At 30.8% G+C, this 18,833-nt stretch overlaps 4 protein-coding genes across 4 annotated transcripts in view; 2 read left to right on the forward strand and 2 right to left on the reverse strand.

The window, feature by feature from the left end:
* Positions 1–1,651, reverse strand: part of LOC113367112 (1-phosphatidylinositol 4,5-bisphosphate phosphodiesterase classes I and II-like) — a 56,855-nt gene extending 55,204 nt beyond the window's left edge. Inside the window, exon 1 of the mRNA XM_026608741.1 lies at positions 1,551–1,651. Within this exon, the coding sequence (XP_026464526.1) occupies positions 1,551–1,651 (101 nt within the window). The remainder of the gene's footprint in view (positions 1–1,550) is intronic.
* Positions 1,652–2,122: 471 nt separating this feature from the next.
* On the forward strand, positions 2,123–5,680 carry LOC113367113. Its single transcript, XM_026608742.1, has 2 exons — positions 2,123–2,459; positions 3,237–5,680. Exons 1-2 carry the CDS (start codon positions 2,123–2,125, stop codon positions 5,678–5,680), a joined length of 2,781 nt encoding a protein of 926 aa, XP_026464527.1.
* A 90-nt stretch (positions 5,681–5,770) lies between these two features.
* Positions 5,771–7,213, forward strand: LOC113367114. Its single transcript, XM_026608744.1, has one exon. It carries the CDS (start codon positions 5,771–5,773, stop codon positions 7,211–7,213), a length of 1,443 nt encoding a protein of 480 aa, XP_026464529.1.
* A 1,050-nt stretch (positions 7,214–8,263) lies between these two features.
* The window catches only part of LOC113366056 (1-phosphatidylinositol 4,5-bisphosphate phosphodiesterase classes I and II-like), a 297,562-nt gene continuing 286,992 nt past the window's right edge, over positions 8,264–18,833 (reverse strand). Inside the window, exon 8 of the mRNA XM_026607607.1 lies at positions 8,264–8,451. Coding sequence (XP_026463392.1) covers positions 8,301–8,451 — 151 coding nt within the window. The 3' untranslated portion in view covers positions 8,264–8,300. The remainder of the gene's footprint in view (positions 8,452–18,833) is intronic.

An 18,833-nucleotide genomic window follows, 5' to 3' on the forward strand; every position in this document is an offset into this window, starting at 1 on the left:
AAAACTGTAAATGAAATTATAAAGACCCGGAGCTGTTCTTATCACAACAAAATCGATGATCATTCGAACGCTGAAAATACAAATTATCAAACAACATCACACAAAATGGTTCAAACAAGAAGACTCAAGAAGAAATGACCAAAGGACCTGCAATATTAAATTATATACAGACAGCTATAGAATAATTCTAGCAGAGGATCTCTTCAATGGAGAGACCTCTAAACGCCAAATATAATTTATCACATAGGCTAATAGAAACTTTGTCTTCTGATTGTCTATTAAATAATAAAAAAAAAAAAAAAAAATGTATAGATTATTATTTGTTTTATATGATAATTGTAGTTTTTAAGTTAGATTCAGAATTTTTATATAGTCTTTTATAGAACTATATAAAACGCTTACATGTCAATGGGGTAAAAGGACCACTAAAGATGTTGACACTAAAAAATTTGTAAATAAAAAAGTATATCAAGTTAAGGAAGCAGTTGTTTAAAAAATGAATTAAATAAATAATTATTCCAACTCGATCTGCTGATGATATTTCTGACAAAATACCAGATCAAGGTTATATACAGTGTTTATCTCTGTAAAAAATTTAACCACGAAATTTATATTTTACATTGGGTGAAATAATGCGATCATAATTTCGTAAAATCCCTTTGAGATTAAATTGAGACATTGAATCTGTTTGCCACCAGGTTGTCCCATTTCACCCCGGCTGTAGGGTGAAAAGGACCAGGATACAAACTTTTGAAAAAACAGCAAAAAGCATATTTCTGCAATGATAAATTAGCTGATTTTACTGAACATAGTCAGACAGTTGTTTTGTTTTATATGTGGATAATTTTAAACCAGAACATCTGGTGCGACCGCCGCTGTAACATTATAAAATATTATTACATATAACGGCAGGAAAAGGTTTGTTAATCCCGTAAACAGGGACGATCCTGCCCAGGTTCGACGGCTCATATAATTAGGTTATAAAATATGTCAATAAAATGTATTTCGTCGGGCCTGGAATTCAAAATGAATATTCAGTCTAGCATTAACAGGCAAAGAATAAGGAAGTGTCTTGTAAAATAGTATATAGAATAAAATTAAGTTGAATATAATAGAAGTTTCATTTTCTAAAACAATCATCGTGGGGATTTTGCATTTCGTCGATTAATACAAATTACAGTCCACTATCGAAGCATCAACAACGACGTCAAGTAAATCGCTCCATTTGGTCAACTTCGAACCAGATTTTTAAAGTTGATTTTAATCAACGTTTTGAGCCACGCATTCAAGCTTTGGACAGACCAGTTATCAAGACAAAAGCTTATTAGTACTGACTAATAAATGTATCTAAATAACTGAGTTTAAATTAAAAGTGATTGTGAAAGTGAAACTGTAAAAGTATTCAAAACTTATCTTACAAATACACCTAATAATATTAAAATTGTTGTGTGCAGTGAATTAAGTATTGACAAAGTTATTGTTGTTGTAAAGACGTGTAATTTACGGTGAAATTAAGGGACGCTTTTGCTGCATTTGGTCGAATCCATTACTGATTCGAAGCACCGCCGTAATCCAATACTGATACGATAGCGACGCCGGAAGCGACCAGCCTACTATTTTTGAGGCATTCACCAGGAACGTGAAGCACCATCCGAGTAACAGCGATCTCTCCAGTACGAGTATTTTGGATCCACTCGAAGATACCACCACGTTTTCCGTCAAAACTACACTACACCAGATAAGCCATAATTTTATTTCATTATATAAACCTGGACATATTATTGATTGAAATTGGATCTTGCTCTAAGATTTTGGGCCAATTTCGTAAATCCTTAGGTTATTAATTGTTATGAAATATTATATTAGTTATTATAAACATTACTAATTATTGGTTTATATATTTGTTAATTTATTTACACCACAACTTATGTTATTGATGTACTAGACTCCAATTCTAATAATATTAAATTAGAATTGTTAAATAATCAATTAATTATAGATTTAAATTCTGATATAACCGCTGATATTGCATAACGCCTGTTATACGTAAAATTTTGTAACGGTTTGCGCTTCTCTATCAGAAAATTAAATTAAGTTATCTTGAGTTCTAAAAACAATTAAAATGGCAGAACTTAAAAAACTTTTAAGAAGGCAACAAAGCTTCAAATCTTATCTTGAAAGGTTAAATAATGATAATTGGGATCAACATTCTTCAGAAATGATAAAAGGTATTAAAAGCATGTTTGACAATAGATTCGCGGAGTACGAAAAGGTTAGGGCAGCCATCCACGACTCGCTTGACGAGCAGGATGAAGATGTTTTAATAGATAATCTTTACCTAAAGCTAACCATTAAATTCACGCATCACATAGACAATTCAAATAGTACACAAAATAATAGTAAAAATTGTGTTAATTCAGCCATAAAATTACCGAATATTCAAATTCCAACTTTTGATGGTAAATATAATAAGTGGATTAGTTTTAGAGACTTATTTACATCCACAATCCACAATAATATTAATTTATCGGATGTCGAAAAACTGTACTATTTGAAATGTCATGTGTCGGGAGAAGCTGCCGCTATAATTAATAATATAGCCCTCACTGACAATAATTACTCTGAGGCATGGGCCTTGTTATCTGCAAAATTTGAAAACACGTGTATAATTGCTTATTCACATTTACAAAAAATTATGGATATTCCAACGTGTTCGAAGGGTACATACGAAATTTTAAAATCTTTTTTGAATATTGCACAGCAAAATCTAAATTCTCTCAAAGCGCTGGGCATAAAAGTTGAAAATTGGGACCTTTCAATGGCCTTTTTATTATTAAATAAATTAGATACAGATACCAAAATAAAATTTAATACCTTTCGATCACAAAAGGAAATGCCGACTGTATCGGAACTTTTTAAGTTTTTGGAAAATAATTGTTTGGCGTTGGAGCTTTCTCGTAAGTTAGACATAGACCCGGACAAAACTCATTTCAAACGAAAAGCTTTGGTTTCGGTTTCAAATATCCAAGCGATAGTTTGCAAGCTCTGTACAAATGCACATCATCTTTCTACATGTAACAAATTTATTGAAAAACCAGTTTCAGAGAGGTTAGTTTTCATTCGCGAAAATAAAATGTGTTTGAAATGTTTAGGTGACGGACATACAATCCGATCATGTAAATCAAAATATAAATGTAAAATGTGTCATAAACCTCATAATTCTTTATTACATTTAGAACAGAGTCTGCAAACTAAAGCAAATAACCCGCAATCTCCCGGGCCGTCTGCTGCGGTATTACCTGCATCACAAGTTTTGAATGCTAATATATATAACACGTGCGCTCTTTTACCGACTATTTGCTTATTTGTCAAACATATTTCGGGGGAAAAAATTCGTGTACGGTGCATTCTAGATACGGGTTCAGAAATAAATATTATTACCCAAAGGTTAGTGAATTCTCTAGGTATAAAAACCGTTCCAAGCTCCGTACAGCTGACTGGAGTTAATGGCATCAATATAAATGGCGATTCAATAGCACGCGTATCGATTTCAAACGAGTCTTCTAGTTTTTCAAAACAGTTATCGTTCGTCATATTAGAAAAAATTACAAACCAAGTACCTTCGAATTACATAAATCCGTCCCAGCTAAATTTACCTGTAGATGTTACTCTCTCGGACCCGCAGTTTTATATACCTGGCGATATCGATATGTTAATCGGGGTCGGTTCATTCTTTGAAATCTTAAGGCACGAAAGCATATCGTTAGGACATAATTTGCCGGTTTTACAAAATTCAGTGTTTGGGTGGTTTGTTTGCGGATTAGCCTACCCGAACAATGAAAACTTGTCAAAATATAAAAGAACGTTTATTGTAAATAATCTTACATTAAATAAAGCAGTTTCGAGATTTTGGGAGATAGAAGAGATTGATCACGAGGAAATTCCAAACTTAGACGATAGGTTATGCGAAGAGAATTTTGTAAATAACGTAACTAGAAATATAAATGGTCGATACACCGTAGCATTACCATTAAAACCAAATGCTTCAACAGCTATAGGCAAATCATTGCAACAAGCAAAGCGTAGATTTTTACATTTAGAATCTCGCCTAAACAAAAATGAGAATTTGAAACGACAATATTGCGATTTTATTAATGAATATATTAAATTAGGGCATGCTTATGAAGTTCCTAATTTCGAACAAAATATTTCACAAAATTCATTTGCATATTACCTGCCCCACCACGCGGTTTTTAAAAATGGGTGTGACAAAATCCGAGTTGTCTTTGACGCGTCTGCGAAAACATCAACAGGCATTTCTCTGAATGACGTTCTTTATACAGGACAAAAATTACAACAGGATATTTTTACTATTTTACTGCGCTTTAGATCGTATAATTATGTAATGACCCCGGATATTGTAAAAATGTTTCGACAAATTCGCGTCAAGGAAGAACATCAAGATTTGCAACGAATTTTATGGCGTGAAAATGTTCATGATAAAATTAAATGTTTTAATTTATCTACAGTTACTTATGGAACTGCTTGTGCGCCATATTTGGCTATTCGTTGTCTGAACCAACTCGTATTAGATGAGGGAGAGAGCTTTCCTTTAGCTTCACGCGCTGTCCAACACGATTGCTACGTCGATGACATTATTTCGGGTGCAAATTCATTAGAAGAGGCAATAAAGTTAAAGGAGGAACTAATACAACTTTTTAATCGTGGCAATTTTCAATTGCATAAATGGGCTGCTAATAACAGTAGCATTATTGATTCCGTTCCCTTACAAAATCGCGAAACGAATGCGTTCAATTTAACCGATAATAAAAATATAATTAAGGCTTTGGGTTTACTGTGGGACCCCAAGAGGGATGTATTTCAAATATCTTCAAATGCTTCAATTTCATCATCACAAATAACAAAGCGCGCCATTTTATCATCTATTGCCAAAATTTTCGATCCTCTCGGTCTTATTTCGCCTTGCGTAGTTGTAGCTAAATTAATAATGCAAGATATATGGCAACTAAAAACCGGTTGGGATGAAGTTGTTGATAGCACTATTATGAAACGTTGGTTCGATTTTGAAAATAATATAATACACATGCAAAATATAATTATTCCGCGTCCGGTATTTGACTTAGACAAAATTGATCGGATTGAAATTCATGGTTTTTGCGATGCCTCCCTGAAAGCTTACGGAGCTTGTTTATACATTAAAACTAATTATCATAATAGGGAGCCTACAGTACGCTTATTATGTTCAAAATCTAGAGTGTCACCGCTTAAATCGATAACCCTACCTCGACTTGAACTCTGCGCTGCACTATTGTTAACAAGATTATACAAAAATACCGTTAAGTCTTTGAATTTCAAAGTAGATAATTATTATTTTTGGAGTGATTCAAGTATTACCTTGTGTTGGATCATCACGCGGCCAGAAAAATTAAAACAGTTTGTAGGAAACAGAGTAGCGGAAATACAAACTCTTAATAATATAATATGGCGACATGTACCGACAACGGACAATCCGGCAGATTTCATTTCGCGCGGTATTTACGGTCATAAGTTAATAAACATGGACTTGTGGTGGTATGGTCCAGCATGGCTTAAATTTGAAACTGACTCCTGGCCGTCAATTTTTAAAGTAACGGATAATATAAATTTTGAAGTTCCCTAACAAACAGTTCAAATAAAAATAAATACTTGTGCACAGAGGATGGACGACATGTTCCTACGATTTTCTTGTTTTAATAAACTCCAACGCGTAATGGCTTATTGTATTAGGTTTATTAAAAACTGCAAGAAGCAGAAGAATGTTGGACCGCTGACAGTAACCGAATTACAGGAATCATTACACCATATTGTTAAAATCGTTCAAAAACAAAATTTTGAAAACATTCTCAAATATTTGAACAGCGGGTCTGCTAGTACAAAAATAGATAAACAGATTTTAAGTTTAAATCCATTTTTAGATGACAAGAGTCTATTACGCGTTGGGGGTCGAATACAAATGGCAAACATAGAATACGAACAAAAGTTTCCATTGTTACTTCCAGCCGATAATCATTTAACAAATTTAATTTTAAAACGAGAACATGTACGTCTATTGCATGCCGGTCCACAGACCGTTCTAGCTAATGTTAGACTGCAGTTTTGGCCAATCAAAGGTAGAATCGCAATAAAACGTATAATCAAAAATTGTGTGCGCTGTTTTCGGTTTAATTGTACTAGCTCTCAGCAGATAATGGGAAATCTACCAATTGAACGAGTAACCATAGCTCGTCCCTTTTTAAATACCGGAGTAGACTATGCAGGCCCAATCAATTTGCGTACAAGTCGGCTACGAAAAGCACCGCAAATGAAGGGCTACATAGCACTTTTTATTTGTTTTAGTACAAAAGCCATACATCTGGAACTAGTTACCAGTCTGACAACCGACACATTTATAGCGGCCTTGAAACGTTTTATCTCGCGCAGAGGCAAATGCAGTCACATTTTTTCTGACAATGGTACAAATTTCATAGGCGCTAGGCATGAGTTACATAAACTGTATAATTTGTTTAAAAATGAGCATAGTAGAAATGAGGTGATTCACGCGGCTGCCGCAGAGGGCATTGAGTGGAAATTTAATCCACCCCATGCACCACACTTTGGTGGTTTGTGGGAAAGCACGGTAAAATTAACTAAACATCATTTGCGAAGAGTAGTGGGAGAAACGTGTCTAACTTACGAAGAATTTTCCACGGTTTTAACCCAAATAGAAGCAATAGTTAATTCAAGGCCAATTACAAGTGTTTTTGATGGTAGTAATGAACCGACGTTTTTAAGCCCCGGACATTTTTTGATAGGTGAAGCACTTACCGCATTTCCGGAACCCAGCTTAATCGACGTAACGTTAAGTAGATTATCACTTTGGCAACAACTTAATCAATTAAAAGATAAATTTTGGAAACGTTGGTCCATAGAGTATCTCGGTCAGCTTCAGAGTCGTTACAAATGGAAAACTTCCTCAAAAAATTTAAAAGTAGACGACATAGTTCTTTTAAAGGAAGATAATTTACCTCCATTAAGCTGGTTACTGGGTCGCGTTATAGGCACTGCAATCGGCAAAGATAAAAATGTGAGAGTAGCTACAGTTAAAACAAAAAATGGCATATTTATAAGGCCAATTGTTAAATTGTGCCCTTTACCGGTAGGAGATGTAGAATAGAATTTTTTTTTTCTTATAAAATAAATATATCACTGTACTTTCCTTATTTACACAGTACATTTATTTTAAAATTAGTATTAAGAACTATGTTTTACTATGAAATTCATTTTGGTATTCGTCAATAATCCTTTTTTATATAAACTGTTGTGATCAATACATTCACATGATTTCACAATTACTTTGTTATTTTAATTAGTACATAATGCCATTGTAAAATTACATACTTATATACATACTGATCTTAATTATAAGTGAATAATTAAGGCGGCGGAGAATGGTAATTTTTAAACCAGAACATCTGGTGCGACCGCCGCTGTAACATTATAAAATATTATTACATATAACGGCTAGGAAAAGGTTTGTTAATCCCGTAAACAGGGACGATCCTGCCCAGGTTCGACGGCTCATATAATTAGGTTATAAAATATGTCAATAAAATGTATTCCGTCGGGCCTGGAATTCAAAATGAATATTCAGTCTAGCATTAACAGGCAAAGAATAAGGAGGTGTCTTGTAAAATAGTATATAGAATAAAATTAAGTTGAATATAATAGAAGTTTCATTTTCTAAAACAATCATCGTGGGGATTTTGCATTTCGTCGATTAATACAAATTACAGTCCACTATCGAAGCATCAACAACGACGTCAAGTAAATCGCTCCAATATGTGTTATTTGTTATAAAATAATTCGTTACGGTTTTCACAATATAATTGCTCAAAGTCAAATTAGATTTCTGTGCCTCGCCCTCCCCTCTATTACAAATGATATTATATAATTACTTTATAAAAAAAAGTATAAACATTTCATTTTTTTGCTGCTGCTCTGCAAAGTAATTGCACAAACAACTTTAATAAACAGCACCAAGAGTAACATTATGTTATATAGAAATGTCGCAAGCAGAACATTACATACGAACTCATGTGCCACATAGAAAATTTCCGCGTTATATAACGAAATGCCTTAATTGGTGTGAGCGCGTGCAGTAGTGGTTATGGCAACTCGCAATAAAATAAAAAAAACACGTCGGATGAAAACTAATTAGCAAATTACATAGTGCCCTATAAAAATAATAATAAAAAACGCCATTACCTGCAATACGAAGCTATCTTCGCCTGCTGTCTAGGGTTGCAGTGGTTCTCAAACGATAACAACACAGGATAATCGCTGGTTTTGAAAGCGGCTTCCGCAATTGCTTCCAGGACTTCCTTAGCACTTATGTCGGGCACGAAGGTATATCTGAAAAAAATATCATGCATCATTATATAAAAAGCAATGAAATATATGTTAGAAACATTAACTAGTTGAAAGTGGCATTTTGCCTTAAGGTGAGTTGCAAAAACTTCCCGATAGATGTAATAATTGATTTAATGAATCGAAATTAGACTTTAGATATTTATATAATTTTTCGCTTTCAATTAAATCTTAACAATGCAATTTCCAATTTAATGTTTCTAAAAATATTTAAATTTTCTGTAATTATATTAATTATATTGCACAGACATCTGCTTTTAAATCCTAAAGATGTAGTTTATTATTCCACTTTTTAATGAATTGACAATGTTTCACTCTACACATAACAAAACAAATTTTGACACTATTGACTATGATATTTTCAAACTTTGATGAATTTTAAAAATTAAACTACTTGCGGTAGGGCTGTATAATTTCAGTATGTTCTATACTGACCATACCATCTATAGTGGAAAAAAGTTTCATAAGAATCGGCAAAAACAAATTTTTCAACAGATAATTACAAGAAAACAAATCGGTCGATCTGTACCTAAAGCTAATCAGAATCATTCTGAACCAATATTTTGCAAACCATTTTTGATTTTTTAAAATCGATTCAATATTGTGAGCAAAAAATAAAACGAGAAGTTTTACATTTTTCGACGAACACACACACACACAGATGCGATTTCACAATATAACCAAATTTGGTATCATTCGATTCAGTATGGCTTGAAACGTCGAGAAAACTTAAAATTTTCCTTCAGGAAGTTAGTTAATATTTTTAAATCAGTATTGTATATAAAAGTATATATCAATATGACATAAAATATAATGTAAATCTGTCTTGAAAACAAGTTGCAAAAACTTCCCAATATGTGTGAATAATCTTATTATTCACCTTATTATAATAATTTCAATTCATCTTATTATTCTCATAATAATTTTCGACTTAATCAATAATAAGTTAGTTTTATTAATTTTTAAAATAATGACAAACATTTTTTGAAATTTTGACAAGGCCCATGATTCCACACTCAACTGGATTTTTCTATTTGAATCAATTTTCGTAGGCCTATAATATTAGAGCATATTCTTGAAGATCACAAACTCTTTTTTGCAATTTTTTCGGAAAATTACCAAAGAAACATTAAGTTAAATTTCATCCAGTTCATGAATCTCATTAGGTTTCCTGAATAATCTTTAATTAAGAGCATTTTCAAAGAATAACTACATATACCTAAAATTTTAGTACACTTATTTAGAATGTGTGTCATCATCTATTAGTTCTATAATAATTAAGATAATGAAACAACTGACATTTTGTTTGAGTATAGTTGTATTAAAAAATGATGGAATTACCATTATAATTTTATTAACATTATATCAGTTTCAATTTTTCAATCTCAGTTATGTAAGTTAATACGTAACAATAATTTGTTTATGTTTTTTTTGTACGTCTTTAAAATAGTATAGCTTTTGGACTCTATTTTGTAAATCTTAGTTAGTTTTTTTCTTCTTGTATAATTATTTTTTATTAAATATTTATATTAATAAATATTTTTAATTATTTAATTTTATTAACTTCCGTAGGGTAAGTTTTAGTAATTGTCCAAAAATCGCAATGAAAATTTTTGCATATCTTCACATTTTGACGGTTTCTGAACAGTTTGGCATACCTCGGAAAAAATAGATGTGTGAGTTTGTGCGTGTGTGTATGTATGTATGGATACAAATTTTTGTCCACGTTTTCGGGCGCACGGATCAACCGAACCAAATGGTTAAAAAAATATTCGATTCCAATTGATAGGGAGAAGTTTTTGGCAAAGGCAGGTCTAGCCGTTTTGGAGATTTCGGAACCAAAATAATAATAAATATTTTTTTCGTGATCACTTTTCCAAAAAAAACGACCATCGATATCATCACAATCATACTTCCAAGATTAGTCGCTTTAATATTACTATTAAGAACTAAAGTAATATGATTGAATTAATTATTTTGTCTTTTGACACAAAATATTTGTTTGAAAGTCATCAACAGACTAAGTATACAATTTCTATAAATAGACATGAGACTATAAAATAAACACATGGTAATTGAGTTTCAAGTTAAGAACAATATCATCAAGATTACATTTTAAGGTGGTAGTCATAACTATTAATAATGTTTATGTCTACGAATATGTACTATATTATGTTAAATTATAAATAAATTAAAGAAAAAAATATAACTGAACTGATAATAATATAACTGAACTAATAGATACATAACTGAAGTGGTGATCTTTGGAAAGCTTTAAAATAATGATTGAGCTTAATCATATCGAAATTCATTAAATTTAGCTACGAATTGTTTATCGTAAAGGCTTCGAAAATTTTGATTGGGTTTAGCGGTGCTTAAAGATCCGCGGGTAAAAAGTCCACTATCGATCTCTTAAAAACCAGCAAAGTTGAAAATTTTTAACATCAATATTTGAAAGTAGAGTAAAAAAAATGTATAACCAGCCATCACATTGATTCTCAAACTGGCATTTGCTGCACATTTAGCTCTGTATCTCCGAAACGGCCGGATCTGCATTTGCCAAAAACTAATCACTAATTCTTCCCTTCATTACAAATTGAATGTTTTCTAGATAATTCAAATCGAATGCTCCATTCTCTCAAAAACTCGATATATATTTTCTGCACTCTTTACTCCGTATCTCCGAAACGGCTAGACCTGCCTTTGCCAAAAACGAATTAGCATATCTCTCTATCAATAGGAATCGAATGTTTTTTGAATCATTTAAATCGCTTGATCCATGCTCCCGCGAACATGGACAACATTTTTTATTCATACATACATACACACATATTTGTTTCTTCAAACGTAAATTTATGCAAAAATTTTCAATTGCAATTTTTGGACGATTATACTATGGGAAGTTAATAAAATTCCATCAGCTTCAAAACCCAAAATTTATAAATCATCATTATTTATATACTAGTAAATTAATCGTTTGAAACGATACAAACAGGAGCGCAGTTGTTCTAACTAGAGCCAATATTTCCTCGATCGAACATACATGTTCTACACAGTCTTGATTTATAAGAAAACAGATTACTTTTTCGAGTAAAGCAACAATGTAACATAAAGTACTGTCGGAAAACAAACTCGTTTGTTCATTAAATCTAAATTTATTTACGAAACTCGAGAGAGTACGGCTTGCTTTTGCTTTGAGTGCGCTTGATGTACGGGCCAACTGTGATACTGTGATGTCGTGATGCAGTATTTGAGGGTTTTTGCACAGCCGGTGAGAAAAATAAGGCAATATAAGGCCGCGATTTCATTGAAAAATCTCGAACATTTATAGTTCTTTCAAAATTACGTAATATTAATTATTGGGTGATTTTATTACTTATAAATGTAATTTCTAATTACTAATTAGGTATTGAATAATTTTTATTTTTTATAAGGAGTTATACGGGTATTCACTAACTACTAATTAGTTATTGGGTAGTTTTGACTTCCCGTAAGGTAAGTTATAGTAATCATCCAAAAATCGATTTTTTTTTCATATCTTTATGTTTCAGAGGTTTCTGAATATTTTGGCATAACTTAGAAAAAAATGGATGTGTGTATGTATATATGTATTATGTATGTAGATATGGATACAATTTTTCGTCCACGATTTTGTGAACGCTGCTTACCTAATTTGAATTATTCATAAAGCATTCGATTCCTATTGATAAGGAGACGTGCTAATTAGATTTTGGTAAAAGTTGGTCCAGTCGTTCCAGAAATAAGGTTTCCAGCGGTTTCGATGTACCATAAAAAAAGTAAAAAAAAAATAATTTTGCGGTCGAAATTTGAATCAACCGAACGATATGTATGGGTATCAAAAACCTTCAAGAAAATTCAAAATCAAAAAAAAAAAAATCCGAATTTTCAATATATATCAGCACTTTCAAAACGGAAATCTGTTCAATATTCAAAAGTTTTGAATGTTTCCAAAATTTTCAGAGTTTCAAAAGCTTCTGAACATTTTGGCATACCTTAGAAAATATTGATGTATGTATGTGTGTGCGTAGTAGTTGTGTATGTATGAATACAATTTTTAGTCGACGATTTGGAAAGCATCAATTAACCGATTTGAATTATACAAAAAACTTTATTGATTACTTTTTGGTAAAGACAGGTTTAGCCGTTTCAGAGATACTGAGCAAAGAGTTTGAAAATAAAAATTATTTTTTTCAAAAAACAGAGTATCCGATTTGAATGAATAAAAAATATTCAATTTGTAATGATGGGAAAACGTCATGATTAGTTTTTGGCAAAGATAAGTCAAACTTTCGGAGACAGTTTTTGAAAAAACAAAGCATCGGACAGTGTGAAGAAATAATTAGTTTTTGGGGAAGGCCGACAAATTTTTGATTTCAAAATTATTATTTTTTTTTAATTTGAAAAGGTTTTTTTATTATCGAAAACGATTTGGATTTTAATTTTAATTCTAGCTAAAATTCTAAGGCTCTCTTATATACTTGAAATAAATATATTTAACTTTGCAATTCAGTTTATATAATTGTTACAATTGGAAATTTAAGGTAATTTCTTTTATTCTAACTCCACTTAATTAAGTTTTGTATATTGACTTTTCATCTGAACATATATAGACGTCATCGTCTAATTTAAAAGATGCTTTCAAAATAGTAATAATAAAGGTTACAGTATTAATAATAATCTATTTGAAAACATTAAAAATTTCTCGAATATTTCTTTACGGTACGGGAAGTTCCAGCAATTTGCCTCAGGGCACGACGCTATGCACCACTAGTTATTACTTATAAAAGGTAATCAGTAATTAACCATACACTGACATACATATATTTACTACACATTTTATTTGGACGAGCAAAACTAGGTGTAAGTAGTATAGTAGCATTAACTTACCGATATGTGTAAATAATCTCGATACGTGTAAAATAATCAATGTGATAATTTTCAACTGTTTATTTCTAAAATAAAATTTTTCTCGACTCTGACTGAAAACTAATCAATCCGATTTCCAATTAATATTATACAAAAAAATATGGTGTCTTCAATTACAGTGCACGAAGACGCGCTTTGAACACATACGGTGTAAGGCATATGTATTATTTTCAAACAAAGTATAATCAAAATCATCAAAGAAAAATTAACAGTCAATAGTCAAAGGATTGACTATTCCCTACCGATATCACAAACAAACAGTTTTTGATTTTTTAAAATTCAACAAAAATTTTGAATATATTTGCTATTTATTTTGCAATTGTAAGGAAACGGCTCGCGCGATTGTATCACTAATTATCTAACGCAAGTCATTATAATGTTTCATGTCTGTGCAGTCTTTTTTACAAAAAGTCAAGAAGAAATCAAATTTTGGCTAACAACACATACTTCTTACAATTTCAATGTCACACAATTCAGAATCATTTGAAAAGTCGAGTGAATATAAAATTAGAAAATCAGAGTAGTTGACGAAAACATAAAGCTTTACTTTGTGAAGTTCGTAATCATTTACATTGCAATACATTGATAATTTATTTGATTCAATATTCTCTTCGGAAGATTTGATATAATGATTTTAAAAATATATAAATATTTTTTTAACAAACGCAACTAATAGAGTTGGATTTTTTTGTATTTGGATAACTCTATACCAGATACCAATTGCCAGTAAATATATGTTTTCCTTTAAGGATATGTTTTTCCAAACTTAGATGATTTTCACCACTATCTACTAACCAGTATCTAGTGTTTCATTCTTGTCTTGATAAGAACTATATTAGAAGTAAGTATCAATAAGTAACAATATAAAATATTATGTATTTTGAAAATGCTTGTATAATTTATTTAGTAAATTGATATTTAGTCAATTCTTTATGATACAAAAGTTAGAGCAATCTCATACAAATGACATAAGAGCCTCGATGTTCCAAAAGCCTTACAACTTAAAACAAATTTCACTGTAAATGGTGTTAAGCTATGATAAATTATAAAATAACAACTAAAGTTTATAATAAAGTAATTAACCAACATGCAACATAGTTTATATGTGGTGCAATATTAACGATATGAGATTGCATAGTTGTAATGCCTGCACAAACTTTCGTCTCCGAAAACTGTGGTAAAGTAACAACCAACTTGAATGCTGCATCATAAGGATCAGCAGCTATAATACTGTTATAAATATACTAAAATTCTGAACTTAATAATAAATAATAATAATACAATTTACATTAAATATTCATTTTATTTATTCTTGTTATACATGTAGTGTTAGTGATCTTCCAAAATGGCTTGACCGATTATTCTAAAATTTTATAGTTACGTGTATTAGGATCTGGCTAAAATCTATTTTCCATACGCCCAAGTGGTAAGAGTTAGTCAACCCTAAGTTTTTTTCAGGTTTTGGCCCAATTTATTTTATATTATATCCCTCAATTTTCACCATTCTACTACAAATTCCCACTTCGTAATAGTTATTTCAATAATAATTCAATTTTAATAATTCATTCGGTTTTCATCGCACAATTAATTATCTACTTTTTTGTGAACGTTTTACACTGAATTTTAATTAAGGTTTTCCTGAGCTTCCACAAAAGCTTTTTTTTCAAGAAACACTATAATCAAATTAAGGCTCATCCACCCCTGATGTTTTGGACCAATTATGATTATTTAAAAAAAATATAATTAAACATTTTTATCAATCATATAATAGAAAGTCAATTACTACGAATGAAATGATCAACAAATATTGAATATTTTGATGAAAATAAATGAAATAATAAACCAACACATATGTATTATACATCTAATTTGTGCATATGCCACTACAACTAATTGTATGTAGCATTGTACTTTCTAAGAAAACTTGCATGATATTTTCGATATGTGTGAATAATAGATTTAATCAATAATATTTTGTTTAATTATATACGATCTATCTGTCTACAATTATTTTCGTCCACCTATTTATCTGTCCACCTGTGTTCTTCTATAATAATCTACCTGCCTTAATGCCCACCTGGGTATCGGTTCATCAGTCTACTTGTATATATGCCTATCATTTTAAGACGATATCTGTCTACCAGTCTCAATTTCTACATTTTTACATGTTTACCCGTTCACCTGTCTAATTGTCTATCTGCCGATATGTCTACCTGTCTACCAGTTATAACTGACAACCTGCTTACATGACTACTTTTTTTCTTTTCTACTTTACTACGCGTCTACCTATCCAACTGTCTACCTATTTTCCTATCATAATGATTTATAAAGATCATATTTGACCAAGAAATTTTCATTTTTTTCTGCACCTTCAGAACCGCTGGACTTGCTTTCTAAAAATTGTCCTTTTTATCTTTGTACCTCCCAAACAGATCAGCATTTGCCAAAAATGAATCTGCACATCTCACTATGAATAGGAATCGAATGTTTTTTGAATCATTCAAATCAGTTGATCCATACTCTTGAAATTGTAGACAACAAACTGTATTCACACACACATATAAACCGCTGGACCTGCCTTCTAAAAACTGTCGTTTTTATTTTTGTGAGCCAAAAATGAATCAGCACATCTACCCATAAAAAGGAATCAAATGCTATTTGAATCATTCAAATGGGTTTATCACTACTCTTAAAATCATTGAACGGAAATTGTATCCACACACACACAAAAATTTATTGTGTAAGCTAATATGTTTAGGAGGTCTTGAACCGTAAAGATATTTAATATTATTTTTTTGTGATTTCTATAACTTACCCTACGGGAAGTTAAAAAATCGTCTATCGTAAAGTTATCTAACTTTTAATAAAATTTAAATTACAAATAATTATTTAAATACATCATATTGTAATGAAAGCTAACATTCTTACTTTATGAAACAACTTTATAATGACATTTAAAGCTAAAGTTAAATATACCGTTTAGAAAACTTATTAAAAGAAAAAACTTCACCTAGATATCTATATATATCGAGGTATTTTTGTTGCTTTCATAATTCATTCATTTATATTACTTTAAAGAAAGTCATCATTTATTCTCATGGTCTTCGCAGTAACTCCGTTATAAATCATAGTTTTATGTGGTGCACGTTATAATATCCTTCAGCATTCATTACTCACTATACTGTTCTTGAAAATATTCTGTTGTTTCTCAACTTTATGTCTTGTGAAACTTTTAATATTTTTAGAAAAACTTTCGAAGAACAAAGTGTTAATGGAAAGGACAATTATACGTTAGTCACAAATTGACAAAATGAATTCTATGCATTATTTTAAATTAAATAAAATTAGTTTCAGTTTTGAACTTTCTGTTCACGTGATTGTTCACATCCAACGCCTAATAGCGAATGAAGTTTGAAGTATGGCTAAGTATTGAGAGTTTCGTTACAATATACTTATAAAATATATGCCTGTTTATTGTAGTATTCCATATAATACACGTTCAAAATTGACAAAATGAAGAGCTGATTTAATTTTTCGAAGGCAGGTCTAGCAGTTTTGGAGATGCAGAACAAAAAGTATCCAAAATCCATTTCGTTATCATAAATGATCAGTTACATAGATATACAAGTATATAGGTAGGCAGGTAGGCAGGTAGGCAGGTAAGTAAACAGGTAAAATTTAGTCGCTGATTATCACTTAAACCTTTACTTAACATTACACTTAACTATAACAAATAGTTATTATATAGTCAAATAAAATGTCTCTATAAACATGCTCGTGTAACTCAAAATATTATCAATTATAATTTTTAGTGATTTGTAAACTTATTTTCAATAATTTAAAAGGACTAAAGAAGGACTAAACATTAAATATCTGTGAAAGATAGAAAAAATTTAAAAATAAAAGAACAACTAGGTTTAAGTGACATTTTGCCTTAATGAGTTGCATGAAGATCCCAATATAAGTATGCAATAATAGAGTTAATCAGCAGAAATTGAGATTCAACTGTTTATTTTAAAATTAAACTTATCGCTGGAGCTAAAAATTGATCAATACGATTTCCAAGTGAAAACGACATGTGTAATTATATTAACTTCAATGCACAAACACGTGCTTGCATGTTTTGAAAACGCAGCCGATTTATTCAAACTTTTAATAAATGTATATAATTCAACAAATTTTCGTAGGACTCCAACTTTTTAAAATTGTTCATTTAGTGCATGAACATTTCGCCATGTTATGTTTAATGAAAAAACTCCAAATATTTTTATTATTATTATTTAATTACAAAGAAACTGTCTAGCCGATATTTGCCAGAAAGAATCATGCTGATTAATGCACGCTTTCTAACCAATATTTTTCGAATAGTTTTTGAATTTTTAAAATCTTCCAAATTGTGAGCTAAAACGTGGACATAATTTTTTACAATTTTCTGATTATTATAAATAATAGGCTCTGTCGGTCACACTCACACAATTAATCATCGCTAGTTCCAGTACTATGTAAATATAATATTTCAATAACCAAATACATTTTGATTTTTATTACCGAATCGCAATCTAAATATTGGAACATAGAACTCTTTCTTATTAAAGTCATGTTTCTGCCTATATTACTTGCCTCGTAATTTTATTTTCATTACACTAATTTCATATATCGGCAAAACCGAAAGTTAGAAAAATCACCATGCATTCGGACACAAACATTTTTTCCTGATTAGGTTTTAAACGCATCGCAGTGACTTTTGAAACGTCCAGAAAACATGGTATTAGTCAATCGGATTTTCTGGTGTTATTAGAGAAATGAAGTAATTCCTGATTAATAAATTCTATAATATTCGTTCACAAAGTAGATTATGTTAAACAACGCCTAAACATATACATTCATTGACTGCTTGTATTTTTTTTACTTTTTCGCTGGCTATATAATCTCATTCTCTGAACAACTGTAATATCAGTCTTGCCTAAAAATATTTTCCATTTTATTAACTTCAAAGATTTATAGAAACTACGAATAATATTCATAATTATTATTCATAATTTCTAAGGAACAAGGTAAATATTAAGGAACAGAGTAAAATATTCTTCTAATTCAGGCATTTTTCATTAAATCAAGATTTGTGCTACGATGTAACTTTAAAATGTTTATTTATCTATGCCGATTTCCTTGTTAATATCGGTACACATACAACGTTGACGCATGGCGAATCATTGTCACTCGATTCTTATCTTATGTTATCTGCCGTAAAGCACTTCCGTTGCATTTGTACCGATTTACACCCTAGTCGCGCCTAAAGAAGATTTACTTGAAGAATCACAACATATATAGAAACTACAACAAGGTGAATTAAATGCAGTCCATAGGCTGCCACCATTTAAAAAAATTATGAAATGAAGGAAAAACAGAAACAAGATTTTTCA

This window comes from Ctenocephalides felis, unplaced genomic scaffold, assembly GCF_003426905.1.
Source record: "Ctenocephalides felis isolate EL2017-DRISC unplaced genomic scaffold, ASM342690v1 CF-g0.4_SCAFFOLD_01170, whole genome shotgun sequence".
NCBI lineage: Eukaryota > Metazoa > Arthropoda > Insecta > Siphonaptera > Pulicidae > Ctenocephalides > Ctenocephalides felis.